Raw genomic sequence first — 16748 nt, 5'->3', positions numbered from 1 at the left:
AATATGATAAATATCCTCTACGGAACTGCAGATATTACAATTTGGACTTTCGTTTTTTTTCATCAAAAAGTTAAATTTATTAAACGGGATATGACCTGATCGAATTCTAAAAGTACCTTTAAAGTGGTAAATATTCGTGAAAACTAATTTAACCAAGTAGGTAATTGCAAAAAAGCATATCATTCTGACGTAAAAATTGTAAAAATACATGAAGGAAAAAAACTATTTGGGAGAACATAGGTACACTTGTAAAAAATTAATAATGCACATGCAGATCTTCACACCCGAATCATTAAATCGTAAGAGCCTTAAAAAAACACTTGCATTTTGCCCCTTGTTCGAAAGAAATAGGAGTCAATTTCATGTGTCACATAATCGAAAACAACCGATCTGTCAAAGATTTCTATGCGCATTATCAATTTTGGAGCACTGTAAGTACCTACGTATTATTTATAAAATACTTAGGCCGTCTTGCACAACAAAGTTAAATAAAATTAAATCTATGACCTCTTGCTCTGACATTATACTGTCAGAGCAAGAGACAAACTATTTAATTTTGTTGTGCAAGACGCCCTTAGTCATCATCACAAAAATTACTTTAGTATTTTGATTTCTATCTACATAGTATATATTTTTAAGATACTTAAGTACGTACACGTAACCAAAGAAATTTGTGGCATGGGAAGCATGATAGTTAAACCAATTTTTATTATTAGGTAAAGAAGTGAAATGTTACACTAGTGAATTTTCCTACTACTGATTATACAGGGTGTTGCAAAAAGGGTATACTAAGCCGAAACCAGCATGTGCAACATGTTATATATTATCTAAGCCCGAAACTGAAATCAGAATTTCAAAATCGGCTAAGTATACCCTCTTTCAACACCCTGTATATGAATATTATTGATTGTTTTCCTGTGGGAATTCCTAGATAAAAAGTATCCTATGTTACTTTGGGATAACAGGAGTTTTCCATTTATTGTGAAATAATTTTATCGGTCTCATTGTTTTTGAGTGTGAAAAGTGTAAAAATAAATATACTTATGACCTTATTTGAACAAATAAAGTCATAAAACACACCTAACCCTATGGTTATATTAATTATACTTATTTGCGCGTGTGCACATGAAAAAAGCATTTAACTTAAAAAATATACATAAATAACACACTTTTTGGGCCCTATATTTCGAACCCCATGTTTTAGCTTAATTTTTTTATAAATAAGTAAATATTTAAGCACATTTGTGGCAAATTAAAATTGAAAAGAAATACCTTATTTGTTTTTTCATTTACGAAATGGTATGGTATAATGTATAGGTTGATGAGTGTAATGTCTGAAACTTTAATTTAAATTTAGAAACGCACATATCGCATTTAACAATGTTTTTGACCGTACTTTTGGCAATGTAGTTGGGCTTGAAGCATATAATTTACCAGAAGACAATATTGTACAGAGTGATATTAATGTAGGTATTATTTATTGTTTGAATAATTAGCAGTGGCATCTGTAATACACCTTCTACAATACAGGTTGTTGCAAAAATGGTGAACTGTACAGTCGTCGAAATATAAGAGGCCCGTTTGGACAGCTCCAAAATGTATGGGATGACAGCTGGTGTCAAACCTAAATCATAAAAAATCTCCACAATAAGTATACTTTTGGTGCTTCAAAAGTTCTTTTTTCTTTCGGCCGTTAAATAATAATCCAGATTATGTGTCTTTTTATGTATTTCATCATGAAAATCAAGAGTAAATAGCAAATTTGTGTAGCTGTCCAAACGGGCCTTTCGACGACTGTAGTATACATGTGTACTCAGCGACTTTTTTCTCAAAGACTTTTGTTTTTTTTTTTGTAAGATTATTTTATGTTAATAACATAAAGTTCTTTTTTCTTCTTAAATTTTGTAAAAAGTACTGATATAAGAATAAATCGTTGATAATAATTTTTCCCAGCTAATGTAATGTAAGTAAGTACCTATTCTAGCTTATGTAAGTTCGTAACAAAATACATGTCATTATGTTAGGTATTTTTAAGTATACCTAAGTAGGTATGTTAAATATGTAATGATCGCTAAATAATTTATAATTTAAATTGCCTTTCTAAACCAAAAAAATATGATTTGATCTAAATTTTTGTATATTGTAAACATCTTCAATGTTTTCTAGTTAAAATTTGTAAATTCGATCGTTTTTAACTACATGTTAAAAACTTTTCCTAATTAAGGTTTGCTATGGTATACCATAACTAATGGAATTATTGTTTTTTCGTTGATTTTAAACAAAGCTTTGTTGGGTATTATACTATACATACCATTATGTTTCCTAGTTGTAAGTTTCAATGATTTCAATAAAACTGAAAAGTTATTTGATATGTTTTTTTTAAAACAATTTTTCAGGCAGAGGCTGAAATATTGCCCCAATATTTTGAACTTTATGTCACAGAGTTAGGGTCAAAATAAAATAAAATTTTAACTTTTCTGCCTTATACGCGCCTAAGATGCGCCTCTTCAAAAATTCTCGCTTTAAGATTTAAGGCAATATACACATTTAATCAAGAAGTACACTAGTATGTACATGTAGTATGTACTAGTATGTAACTAATAAAGAATTTTTATCATATACAAAATAAATATACTTAATACCTAAATACACTGCCGGGCAATGAAAAAGTTCCACTCACAAAGAATCGACAACAAACAACCCCAATTTTTTCAAAGATTTATTTTAAAATTGGAACTAAATATTACCGTTTTATTTGGTAATATCCTGATGCTCTGTTAAATGTACTTCAATGTTGCAGAAGACGGCATTAAGCTAGCATTTTCCGTTTAGAAGTAACTTGGTGCTTTTCTCAGTGGAACCTTTTCATTGCCCATGAGTGTATGTTTCATACCTACTTACACAAATGTAAACATTACTTAAATAAAAAACGACGATTCGGATCGCGACCTATCACGTGAGTACAAATGTACCTACATAAATTAGATAAGTACCTATCCCTGAATTGCATTTGTATGTTTGTATTTGTTTGTTTTATGTGTTATATTTTGTTACAATGTTTTATGGACGTGGTCTGAAATAAAATTTTATTCTATTCTATTCTATTCTGAATTGCTAGATAAAAATGAAAATGAAAGAGACGACCGAATGGTGTAGTGGTTAGTGACCCTGACTACTGAGCCGATGGTCCCGGGTTCGATCCCCGGCTGGGGCAGATATTTGTTTAAACACAGATATTTGTTCTCGGGTCTTGGATGTGCCCGTAAAATGGCAATAGGCCCGCCCCCTATTACATTGGGACTAACATAACACTCTGGCGAAAAGTGGGTGCAGCAATGCACCTCTGCCTACCCCGCAAGAGAGTACATTAGTACAAGGCGTGAGTGCGTGTTTCTTGATAAAAATTCACCTTGCACAAAATGGCCTTGTAGTCTAGGACATAAGCCTAACTATAACCTAGGTAAGTGGCTTTCAGTTTTACAGGATTATAACCTTGATGACGGCAAAAATAGCAGTGGCCTTGATCAGGTATCACTTCACTAGTGTTATAAAAGTTATAAGTAGGTATAGTGTTGCCCAAAATGTTACTATCGATGTACTTAAGTAGTCAGGCAAAGCAGAGTACCTACTTACCTAACTCATTAATTATTCTATACATTCTTTGACAATTTTTACGAGTTTTTGATGGGTTTATTAGATAGGTAGGTACTTGTTTGTGTATTTTTATGTTTGTACCTACCTTTACTGTGGTATAGATTAAAATCTATGTAAGTGCTTGCTTAAAGTCACAGTTAAGATTGTTTACCTACCTTTACTTAACTATAATAAAGCATTAAAATATATTATTATGTACCTAGGTATATATGAGTGACTGTAGAATAGAATATGAATTTATGACGTACTTATCACGAATATTAAAACATGCCGAAAATACTTATAAACTACCAACAAATGAACAATAGGCGGCCTTATAGCTTCGGGCGATCTCTTACAGGCAACCTACACTATCGATAGTGTTCAAGAGCAACAACACTAGTAGGTAAAACAATTTTCCACCAAAGTTTATGTGGTGGCAGATTCCGTCATAGTTAAACTAACAGTGATAATGAAATCAGTGATTCATATTCGTATCACGCCGAAAACTATGATATACAGGGTGCCTCATTGAATTAGGCCAGTCGGTGACTTGGCACTTAGTTATATTTCGTATAATATGGTGTACCTAGTACCTACATAGTTACTGAGAAAATAATGACACTTCCTTTTTATACCCCGATAAAAAGAAAGGGCCAATGCATAAAGTTAAACTTACGTGTATGTGTAAAAAAAAAAAAATTTAAATCGTTTATTCATTTTCAAACAAGACATATACATTTATGCATAACACCCCAAACAATACAATTGTTTCTCGGGGTAATACACTCTAGTTAGCTAGGTATTTTTATATACGCTTAAAGTAGATATAAGTACAATTAAATTATATGAAACATGCAGCCAGTTATGTACTATAGTTTATACAATCCCAATAAAAAACACACATTGAAGGTAACAATAATTGAGTCTTATTACATTTATTACAAAAGCTATCGGTAAGCAACTACTAAATAACAGTACGATCATTAAGGCGTAGATTACAAGTGTTCAAGGAAATGTTTTTTAAGTGCCCTGTTTCTAGAACAGACTTTATGTCGTAGTACACTCTTCGTTGAATCAGACATACTATTGAATATCTTAGGAACTAAATATTCTTTTGTTCTTTTACCATAATTATTATTAACTTTCGGTACAAATAGTTTACCCTTACTCACACGTCTGGTTTTAACTTTACTATTTAATAAGATCTTGTATCTAATATCCCAATATTCTTCCTTGGCTATCTCCAATAGGTATTTCTTATCAACCGGAATTACGTTACATTTTTTTAAATAGTCCCTCGTAATTGTCCTTATACTGTTGTTTAACTTTTTTATCAACTAAAATTTTTAAGAATCGTATTTGAAGTTGTATGCGTTTGTGTATCTGTCGATCGAAATCGGTCCGACCATTTGGGAACTACGCCTCCACAGACAGATACACAGATATGTTAATCTTATAGTTAACACCTGTCCTTTTCGTTTGGAGTACCTAACTACCTATAAAAAATATTAAATACTAGCTGTTCCCGCGCGCTTCGCTTCGCCTTAAAAAGTTTTCCCGTGGGAATTCCGGGATAAAAAGTAGCCTATGTTCTTTCCCAGGGTCTAGACCAGTGTTTTTCAACCTGTGGGTCGCGACCCCCTGGGGGGTCGCGAAGCCTCTGTAGGGGGGTCGCCAAAGATCGAAAAAACTAAGTACTTTAGTAAAAAAAAAACAATAAATACAATGAATATTAATTTATTAAGTAAGACTCTTACTTTAAAATTACTCTTACGTAAAAAAAATAACTTTAACAAATGATACTCATAAACATTTTAATAATAAAACGAGTATGTTATAATTAAAAAATAAAATCCTAAGACGCGAATGCGAAAGTTGAGCTTGTATTTTATTAATTAATTTATCCCATTGTGTACTATGAAAAAGCCTTCGACTCCATCGAGACCTGGGCAGTTTTGGAATCGTTGCAGAGATGCCAAATCGACTGGCGCTATATCGAGGTGTTGAGATGTCTGTACAATGCCGCTACTATGACTGTCCAAGTACAGCACCACAAGACAAGCTACCCAACTGCTACGAGGAATGAGACGGGGGGATGTGATATCTCCGAAACTGTTCACCAATGCATTGGAAGAAGTTGGACTGGTACGGATATGGCATATGTATAAATGGCGAATACATATCACTAACTCCGCTTCGCGGAACACATCGTTATTATGGTAGAATCTTAGAATCTTTGCAGGAACTCAGCTGGATGCTAAGTGGCCTTAATGCTGCTTCCTAACGTGTAGGCCTCGGGGTATAAACTTGGACAAGACGAAAGTCATACAATGCTCACATCAAACCGGATCCGGTGATCTTTGGTGAGGCAACTATCGAAGTTGTGAAAGAATATGTCTACCTAGGGCAGACTATTCGGCTTGGCAGAAGCAACTTTGACAAGGAGTCAAGGCGCATCCAACTGGGTTGGGCTGCATTCGGGAAACTTCGTCACATATTCTTCTCGGCCATCCCTCAGAGCCTGAAGACAAAAGTCTTCAACCAGTGCGTCCTGCCTGATGACGTATGGTACAGACATGTGCATACTGACGGTAGAACTGGACGCTCAGCGTGCTATGGAGAGAGCTATGCTTGGGGTTTCTCTGATGGATCGTATCAGAAATGAGGTTATCCGTCAGGGGACTAAGGTTACCGACATATCTGTCAAAATATACACGCTGAAGTGACAGCGGGCTGGTCACATCTGCCGAAGAACAGGATAACCGTTAGGGGGAAGACAAGTTCTCGAGTGGAGACCACGAACAGGCAAACGCAGCGTGAAAGGCCTTCCTGCCTGGTTCAAAGACGACGACCACAAGTATTTTTTTGTAAAGCTAGGTATTTTGTGTTTTGCATTTTTATTTCACCCTTGAAGACTTTTATTCAACATATTTAAATGCTCAAATAAGTCAGAAAGAAAAGCTAATTTCAAAAGAAATTCCAGGTAGCAATGGCATTAGTCGTACGTACGTACCGTATGGCGTCATTGTATGATGTGTTTTTAAATCCGATACTACTTATCGGATTTAATGTACAGTGCTCCAAAATTGATAATGCGCATAGAAATCTTTGACAGATCGGTTGTTTTCGATTATGTGACACATGATATTGACTCCTATTTCTTTCGAACAAGGTGCAAAATGCAAGTGTTTTTTTAAGGCTCTTACGATTTAATTATTCGGGTGTGAAGATCTGCATGTGCATTATTAATTTTGGACAAGTGTACTATGATTGTATATACTTCGAATCCTAATCATGGAGACCATAAATACGTCGTATAGAATGAATATTGGTAATATTGTAACATACACATACAAACATATGATAAAAAATCGAAAGGGTCAAGGGGGTCGCGAATAATTTTTTTAATACCAGGGGGGTCGTATCATGAAAAAGGTTGAAAAACACTGGTCTAGACCGTATGTATACCAAATTTCATTCAAATCCGTTCAGTAGTTTTGGCGTGAAAGAGTAACAGACAGACAGACAGACACAGTTATTTTCGCATTTATAATATTAGTAAGGATTTCAGTAGTAACCATGTGATAAGTACCTAAGTAGATCCATATCAATCTTTGTAGAGCCATGACAATTGCTCTGGGGCGTACTTGATGCAGAGGATCTCCCTCGCAGTGCAGCGTGGCAATGCTGCCAGCGTCATGGGAACCTTTGGGTCGGGTGCGTCCTGGGGCGGGCTATTTTTACTTTTTAACTGGAGGACGAAGCTTGTTTGTTGACTTATTTATTTTGTAAATGGACGAAGCATGTCGCGGATGAAATTATGTACTACTAGCTGTTCCCACGCGCTTCGCTTCGCCATAAAAAGTTTTCCCGTGGGAATTCCGGGATAAAAAGTAGCCTATGTTCTTTCCCAGGGTCTATACCATATGTATACCAAATTTCATTAAAATCCGTTCAGTAGTTTTGGCGTGAAAGAGTAACAGACAGACAGACAGACAGACAGACAGACACAGTTACTTTCGCATTTATAATATAAGTTAGGATGACAGAAGATGTTGTGGATTATTTTATAAGTATTGTTAATTTTAATTTGGACTTGCATAAATAAATAATTTTAGATGTTATATGATCCATATTATAAACCCCGACAAATTAGCAGCATTACGTGGTGTACATAATATATGAAAACTAAAGTCTAGCTCAAACTCAATTCTATCCACCCTGTATAAAGCATAAATATGAACCTATAAACAAGGCACCTATCTTATTCATCTAGTCAGTTTGAAGTGAGAACGCGAGCAAAACACTTTGTATACTTACTTAATACCTAAATAAGTACTTAGACTTATAATTAAAAAATATGGGTGAAGTTCCAAAGATAAAGTTGTACAATGGACACACTATCCCAGCATTTGGCCTCGGTACATGGAAAGTGAGTGGAAACCATTTATTTACATACCTAGTTTAGGTACTTCTATTGAAAAAAAATGACATAACTACGTAGGTAGGTATATAAGTAAATAATATAAGAGGTCATTGGATGTATTAACCAGCTTTTAGCTAGTTAACTTACCTTGTTTGAAGATACCTAGTCACCAACACCCTAATTATCCATGTATTGATAATTATTTACTGTTTTTTTTTATTTACTATAACGACCTACCATGCGTATACTAAAGGGTCTAATTTAGGTTCAATGTTATAACTATTTACTAACTTGTTACATACTTGCGTAGGGTCAAGTAGGCTACGGTGGCTCAATCAAGTACTTACCTAAAAAGCTGACAACCATGCCGCCATTGAAAATTTATATTAAACTAGCTGTTCCCGCGCGCTTCGCTTCGCCTTAAAAAGTTTTCCCGTGGGAATTCCGGGATAAAAAGTAGCCTATGTTCTTTCCCAGGGTCTAGACCATATGTATACCAAATTTCATTCAAATCCGTCCAGTAGTTTTGGCGTGAAAGAGTAACAGACAGACAGACAGACAGACAGACACAGTTACTTTCGCATTTATAATATTAGTTAGGATAAGTATCGATTATGATTTTAATTTTATCGCTATCAAACTATAAATTTTGCTAGTGGAAAATAAGATCAACGGAGACACACAGAGCGCTTTGTAAACGAAGAATTTAAGGTTTTGACAAGAATTTGAGGCTTCAGAACCGACATCATTATACCTACTAATAAGTTTCACCTTGGAATTCACAGTCGCAAACCGGGGAAGTGGAGCAAGCAGTGAAAGACGCCATCGACATCGGGTACCGGCACATCGACTGCGCACACATCTACAAGAACGAGAAGGAAGTAGGGGAAGGGTTGAAGAAGAAGTTTGAGGAGGGAGTGGTTAAACGGTGGGTTTTGGAAACTTTATTTTCGTTTTATGTTGGTACATAGCTCGTACACATAGGTAGTGGTGCAAAAAGAGTAAGTAGATGAGACATTGATGATGTAGTCTATGGTAATAGGTGCCCAGTATAAGGGTGCTTACATAGAGAATCGGGTTCCCTGTATCTACCTGTACCGGTAACCTGATTATGTGAAAGCGCTCATGACATTTAAAAATCCGGGAAATGCTCCGTGAGTGAGCGCTTTCGCATAATCAGGTTACCGGTACAGGTAGATACAGGGAACCCTATTCTCTATGTAATCACCCTAAGTCAATATTCATTGAAACAGGGTTATAAAGAACATCATAGAGTCATTTACACTCAGTCACGTAGGACCCACTTTAATGCTACTACTCCTTACAACTTGAGTTATCTTATCACATTCTTCCCATGACATTATCAGTGATCGAAGTCGCACCGATTATTATTATCTTGTTTACTTCCTAGGTACGCTAAGTATGGACAGCTATTTTTAGCTGTCATAGTAGATCTATATCACGAAGGTACTTAGTACTACTTACCTATCTGTGTATAATTACACCTTCTTACTTATCAATTATTACAGTATGTATGGACATCGGCCATTCGACCCCAAGCTAGGCAGAGCCTGTAATGGCACTAGCATCACATCAAATCCTTTACCCGTTAGTCGTGGAGTACCGCAAGGCTCAATCCTTGGTCCCCTTTTGTTTATAATTTATAGCACGGATCTAACCGCTGAAATTAAATATTGTAAGTACCATTGTTACGCTGATGATGTTCAACTCTATGCATCAGTCGCACCGGATAATTTGCAAAAAGTACTGGAGGGAATCAATGGTGATCTTGATAACATAGATAACTGGTCTAAAGATAATGCGTTGGTGCTGAACCCATCTAAATCGAAATATATGGTTTTGGGCTCCACTATGCAGGTCAGAAACATTATTAATACTAATGCTTTAACTATAAATATGAAAGGCCAGAGTATTGAACACGTTCACGAGGCAAAGTGTCTGGGTTTGCTCCTTGATAGTGGTTTAAAATTTGAAAATCACATTCAGAATATTGTCAAAAACTGTTTTTTCCGTCTTAAAGTTCTATATAAAATCCGCTCCTTACTAACAGAAAAAGTACGCATTACGCTGTGTGAGACTCTAATCCTCTCTAGGCTGAATTATGGAGATACTGTTTACGGCCCTTGTCTTCTTGAGCGAACTCGGCGTCTAATACAGCGGGTGCAAAACGCCTGCTGTCGTTTTTGTTTTGACGTACCACCTCGAGGACACATTACTCCTTTTCTAAATAAAGCATCCATGCTAAACATGGAGGCCCGAAGGTACCTGCATACTTGTAGCCTAGTTTTCGACGTGTTAAAGTTTCAAAAACCTGAATACTTGTTTTCTAAACTTTGTTTCTCCCCTTTTCATGACAGGTATGGTACTAGATCTTTCCGCCCAATTTTGTCTGTCCCTAAACATGTTAGCGCCGCGTTTGAAGGAAGTTTCCGTTATCAAGCAACAAAATGCTGGAATAATATTCCACCACCTATAAGGCTCTTAAAAAATAAAATTAATTTTAAATATAAAATAAAATTGTTTCTTCTTATTAAGCAAAAGACTTGATAACAAATTTAGTTATCTACAATAACTATTTATTCATTACATATTTTCTATATTTTTGTTACATCCGGCGCAGATCGTCTAACAATAAATACATTCATGCAATATTAATACTATGGTGGGTGCTCTGTCATCCACTGAGTACGACCCTGTGTCTCTTGCTGGTTAGCTGCACACCTTTACAACATTATCAAACTAAAATAGGTAATTTTTCTTCAAAACAATATATTTTAAGTAGTTTTTTTTTTGCTCACAATTTATGTAATTCGGCACCCTTGGAACAATTAAATGGGAGGTAACTGAAAATCAGCGGTTTGCTCCTGGAGTAAACATCCACGCTGAGTTACTTCACCCTTTTGGTCCGCTTCAACACACAACCTGCTAAGTACAAACCTGTCTTTATCATAGCTACTATTTACCTAGTTATAAGTACAAATGTGTATATCTGTAATTGTGATTTGTTGTGTATGTAAGAAAGTGGATCAAATAAACGCTTTATCTATCTATCTATCTATCTAATGGTATTGCAGCTGATTCATACATATATATCTACACATACATAGATGTATACAAATTATAATTATATATGCTTCGTGCCATGCAAAGAGTCTATTTTCTCATTGTTTGATCGGTTAAGAAAAACCTAGTTAGACTTGGCAGATCAAATTTACCGATTTTAAAGATAAGCGTCCACTTTCAGTAAGGCCTTGGTCTCCTATTTACGCCGTAGTTCGCGTCCAGCGTCACGCCGTAGGCCGCGTCACAATGCTCACTATAGAAATGTACTGATGCGGTCTCCCTCACACGCCGACGTTGGCGCGTAGATGTAGTGTACATCGTGACGCGGCCTACGGCGGTGACACTTGACGCGACCTACGGAGTAAATAGGAGACCAAGGCCTAACGGACGCATCGCATTTAGTATTCTTTATAGAAATTCACCCAACTTGCTTCCACTTCATCGGCATTTGCCGAAGCCGTATCTCCGTACATTTATGAAAATCGGTTTAATCCGATACGTACGATACCGTTAGGTGGACGCTTTCCTTCACAGAAACTCTTTTTTTCATCCAGGGAAGACCTCTTCATCACGTCCAAGCTCTGGTGCACGTTCCACCGCCCCGACCTGGTGGAGGGCGCGCTGCGGACCACGCTCGCGGACCTCGGGGTCCCGTACCTCGACCTGTATCTGATCCACTGGCCGCAGGCTTATAAGGTACCATCATCATCACAACCCATCACGTCCCCACTGCTAGGGCACGGGTCTCCTTCCAATGAAGGAAGGGTTTTAGGCCTAGTCCACCACGCTGGCCTAGTGCGGGTTGGTGATCCCCAACACAAGCAAGCTTGTGCTGAGAGAGTTGCCGGGTAGTTAAGTGCGCAACCCGACTGTCTGATTTTTTCAAGCTGCTCGAAGGCCTCTGACCGTGACCCACGGCGTAACTTGCCGTCCGAAGCACGGAAACATCATCGGTCATCTACTAACCTTTAAATAGGTACCTACGTAACAAACGGCTATCTAAACATTCTTAACATTTAGGTAACTAGGCAAAATAATAATTATAGATCCCATATACTTAGTTACATTAAATATTATACCATTGAGTTCCGAACAAAAACCAATAATTTTGCCATCCCCTAAACCTTCAAATCCCTCTCCTCCTCAGGAAGAGTCCGACCTGTTCCCGACAGACTCTAACGGCAAGGTTCAGTACTCCTCGTCAGACTACGTGGACACCTGGCGCGCCCTGGAGAGGCTGGTGGAGGGCGGGCTGGTCCGCAGCATCGGGGTCTCTAACTTCAACAAGCGCCAGCTGGATAGGGTGATGGCGGCCGCTAAGATCAAGCCTGCTGTGATGCAGGTACGTAATGCTGTGTGTTACACTGATGATGATGACTCACGGGAAATATAGAAAACAGTCATTTTTGTTTACCACTGTTCCGCCTAGGCACCTAAGTTCGTAATATTGTGTAAACCGACCTAGGAATACACAATATTATTTCAATTCTAATTGAATTGAAATAATATTGTGTATTGTGTGTTATAAGATTGAATAAAAAAATAAATTTATTTATTTATTTTATTTATTTATTAACAAACACATATTGGTACATATAATTAACAGTATACAACACCACATAAGCCTTCAAAGGTTTGTGTGTGATGCGATTTTAATCTACCATACAAGTTATTTTTAAGTAATGATTAACGTAGTCATACAATATAAGTAGGTATAAGCCATATAAGCAAAAATATTCTAGCACATTAACATACGATCACAAAAAAATACAGCGAGCGAGACCGTGCCGGCCGGCAGATAACACTATTCATTTCTTCATAGCTCTTGATAGAATAGTAATAAGGGTGGTTTTTAAATAAAAATACATAATATGCACTCACGACTGTAATCCCCGAAGGGGTAGTCAGAGGTGGCTCACAAGCGAGCCACCCAATTATCGCAGCAAATTTGTACTCACGTGATAGGTTGCGAACCATATCGCCGTTATTTCAATTTATTACCAAGAATGGTACTAACTATATATATATAAGTACTATACACAAAATATAGTTCAGTCCCCAGACGTCTATTACTCTATATACCGCAAATGCACCCATTTCTATGATCCGACGTGAATTCATCAGACTTCTTAAGTAGCAGCAATCCTTAATTCTTCCTTCCAGAGATTCAAAACTCATCCATTTCCAACTCCATTCGTTCCAGATTGAAATCCACCCGTACCTGAACCAAAACAAGATGGTCGAGTACTGTCGGTCGCTGGACATCGTGGTGACGGCCTACAGTCCGCTGGGCTCCCCCGACAGACCCTGGGCCAAGCCAGGGGACCCCCAGCTGTTGGATGACCCGAGGTTGAAGGCCATCGCCGAGAAATATAAGAAGTCTGTCGCTCAAGTGCTTATTAGGTGAGAGGAATGTTGTATCATCTTCTGCATACAAACGTAGACAAAGAAATTTTTATGGCGAGGCTATGCCAGTTTTTATTAGTTTTTATGAGATTACCTACTCTGATACTAAATTGACAGATTCTGAACGGTTTATGAACGTCATTTGATCTCTGAACAATCGACTGTTGATGATAGTTCAGAATAAGTACCTAGGTATCTGAGATTAAAAACCAGACTTCAGCGGTACACCCACTGCACTAGCTAGACGCGTCTCCTTAATTTTCACTGCTCGAACGCTTAAGAAAAACCTAAACTAAACTGCATTCATTCATACTTGGCACAAAAGATTTATTTTTATGTGAATTTATTTATACTTAGGGCGTCTTGCATAACAAAGTTAATCAAAATTAAATCTATGACCTCTTGCTCTGACATTATACTGTCAGAGCAAGAGACAAACTATTTAATTTTATTTAACTTTGTTATGCAAGTCACCCTTAAACTAGGTAGATTTTAAAATAAAACCCAAAAACCACTTAGTAGCAAAAATTATTAATTTCGTAATGAAATCACTTTAGAATGAATGAATGTTATTATTGTTATTATTTACCTAGAAGTTATTATTTACCTATAACCTCAATCTCACTTCACCAGATACGCCATCGACCGCGGCCTAGTCGTAATCCCCAAGTCGGTGAACAAGGCTCGTCTGACGCAGAACTTCCAAGTGTTCGACTTCCAGTTGTCAGCGGCTGACATCCAGCAGATCGGCGCCCTGGAGTGCAACGGACGGCTGTGCAGCATGGGAGAGTAAGTGGGGATATACACTCACGGGCAAAGAAACAGTTCCACTCACAAAATTCAAACACCAACTGTCAGTTTCACAGTTGAGAACGTCAAGATAAGTAGAGTTTGAGTATGGAATGCAGCTCTGTGATTGGCTGAATTATCGTTGAGTCGGTCCTAAGTTCATGCTTAGGTAGATTTACTCAAATGTGAAACTGAGCCCAAATGGCATAAATTTTAAAAACCATTTCATAGAAAATTTGAACAAAATCTTTGGGCCTTACCACAAAACTTAACTTAGAAACTATTTAACAGATGTTTAGCGCTGTCAAACGCCTACAAAATCTGTCAAATTTCGCGCCAACAGTGGGGACGTGATGGGGCGTAATTATGAACATAATTTGGTGCTGTCACTGCAACTTTTTTATTGCTTGCGAATGTAACTACTTAGACAGAATAAAAAAGATAGCATTTATTTTAAAAAGCACCTAGAAAATAATATGTCCGGATAAACGAGTTTCCGTCGTGCCGGCAAGCGTAGTGTGGGAGTGGGACGCCCTCCGGCTCGCTAGTCTGTCATGCCGACAACCTCGGCAATAGAGTGTACCCGGTATGTGGCCTCCTTGGCAGAGTCCGTCCAGCAGTTGACGATTAGGTACAGGTTGATCGTAATGATGAAGACGAACTTATAAAATAACGATATGAGTAGCTTAGGGGCCGTCCATTAATCACGTGAGGCTCAAAGGGGGGGGGGGGGGGGGAGGGGGTACTGAAAACCTCAAAAATTAGGCATTTCTGAACCGATATTTTGAATGGCGCAAAAATTTTAACGATTTGTAGTATGACATATATTTTTTCTAGTCAAAAATTGCCTTTACATAGATTTCCAAAAAAATACACGTGATCCAGGGGGGGGAGAGGGGGTTGGTCCCAAACCTCACCAAATATCACCAGGGGGGAGGGGGGGGTCAAAAAATGAGAAAAACGACCTCACGTGATTAATGGACGGCCCCTTAATAAATAAATAAATATGTAACTAAGTATACTAACATTGTTTCTTTGTTTCAGCGTGGACCACCCCGACTACCCATTCCACGACGAGTTTTAGATTAAGTATAGTTAAGTAACTATTCAATTGTTATAAATAATAAAGGTATTTGAGGTCAACTGGGGTATTGCGTTGTATTTTCGCTAAAAGTTATCGGAAGAATGGGAGCGAATGTATGAAAATATCTCACTTTTAGAAACTGTTGAGTGTTTAAAAAAATTGTGATTTAAGACGCATTTTCCCCGTTTGAGGCAAATAAATGCGTCTTTATTATGAGGTTTCCGTGAAAAAAATAAGATAGTAAATTAGCCAAAAATAATAATTGAAGAATTCATAGGGGATTTAGTAGAAATGGCGGAAATGCGTCTAATTTTCATGGACGCATTTACTCCATGATAAATTCAGATGTTGTCAACATTTTAATGTAAAAAAGAACTACCTAAGTACTCCTGTAAAGTGCGTAAAAATTGTTTGATTTAATAGTGGTGTGTGACAGTTGTGAATAAAATAAAGTAACATCCATATGTCCTCTCATTTATATTCTTTACAAAAATAGTAAGATTGAAGCAAACAGGGGCATTCAACTTACCTATCATATCAATTAAAATACTTGCATGGCAAAGCTCAGAATGGAAAAATTACAACTGATATTGATAATTGAAAGAATTATTTTTCATTTATCGTTTAATTTTATTAATTAAAACTGAACATAACATTTATAGGTAAATACACACACAAATTCATAGACATTTATAACAAGGTTAAAATGGTCTTTGAAACACACGAAGTTGAAATTCGTATACCTATCACAATGTCAATTTTAAACCTATTTTAAAGTGTCAAAAACGCCTATGAGTTTGGGAGTTAGTTTTATAGGTGATTTAGGACGGATCGATATATCAAGGCTAAAATACTTTGTGGCATCGTACTTCCATCATTATCTTCATTGGAACCTTCACCTAAAAAAAATGCACTGGTTATTGTATGAGGAAATTACTAGCGCCATCTATGATGAAGGAACTAACCTTTTTTAACAGCCAATCAGAATATTACCAACAAAAAATGCAAATATTGTATTCAAATCAATGACGAAAGAAAATAGAGGACATACCTACCTACCGACGGAAAAAACGTGCATATTAGTTAATGTTAGGGGTGGACTGTATTTGAAAGTCTCCTTCAGGTTTTCCAGTTGTTCTTTATTGTTCCTCTTCTGTTTCCTGAATGACAATTTGCGTACCAAAATGACCATACTTAAGTACTCAGAATTGGTCACGCAACCGATAGATGATAAGGTGAGATACCTAACTCAACCAATAATATCAAAGTATTTACAACTTACAAACTATGGTTACGAGACTATTCTATGATACATGTTATTCC

General features: G+C 36.9%; 1 protein-coding gene across 1 annotated transcript; it reads left to right on the top strand.

Annotated features, from left to right (window-relative positions):
• Nucleotides 1-7899: 7899 nt before the first annotated feature.
• LOC125488491 (aldo-keto reductase family 1 member B1-like) lies at nt 7900-15489 on the top strand. Its single transcript, XM_048629688.1, has 7 exons — nt 7900-8068; nt 8848-8990; nt 11701-11842; nt 12294-12488; nt 13350-13549; nt 14186-14341; nt 15386-15489. The coding sequence occupies exons 1-7, from the start codon at nt 7997-7999 to the stop codon at nt 15423-15425; spliced, it is 948 nt and encodes a 315-aa protein (XP_048485645.1). The 5' UTR covers nt 7900-7996; the 3' UTR covers nt 15426-15489.
• Nucleotides 15490-16748: the final 1259 nt, after the last annotated feature.

Source organism: Plutella xylostella, chromosome 24 (genome assembly GCF_932276165.1).
Source record: "Plutella xylostella chromosome 24, ilPluXylo3.1, whole genome shotgun sequence".
Taxonomy (NCBI): Eukaryota; Metazoa; Arthropoda; class Insecta; order Lepidoptera; family Plutellidae; genus Plutella; species Plutella xylostella.
This window is presented reverse-complemented; position numbering and strand designations above follow the sequence as displayed.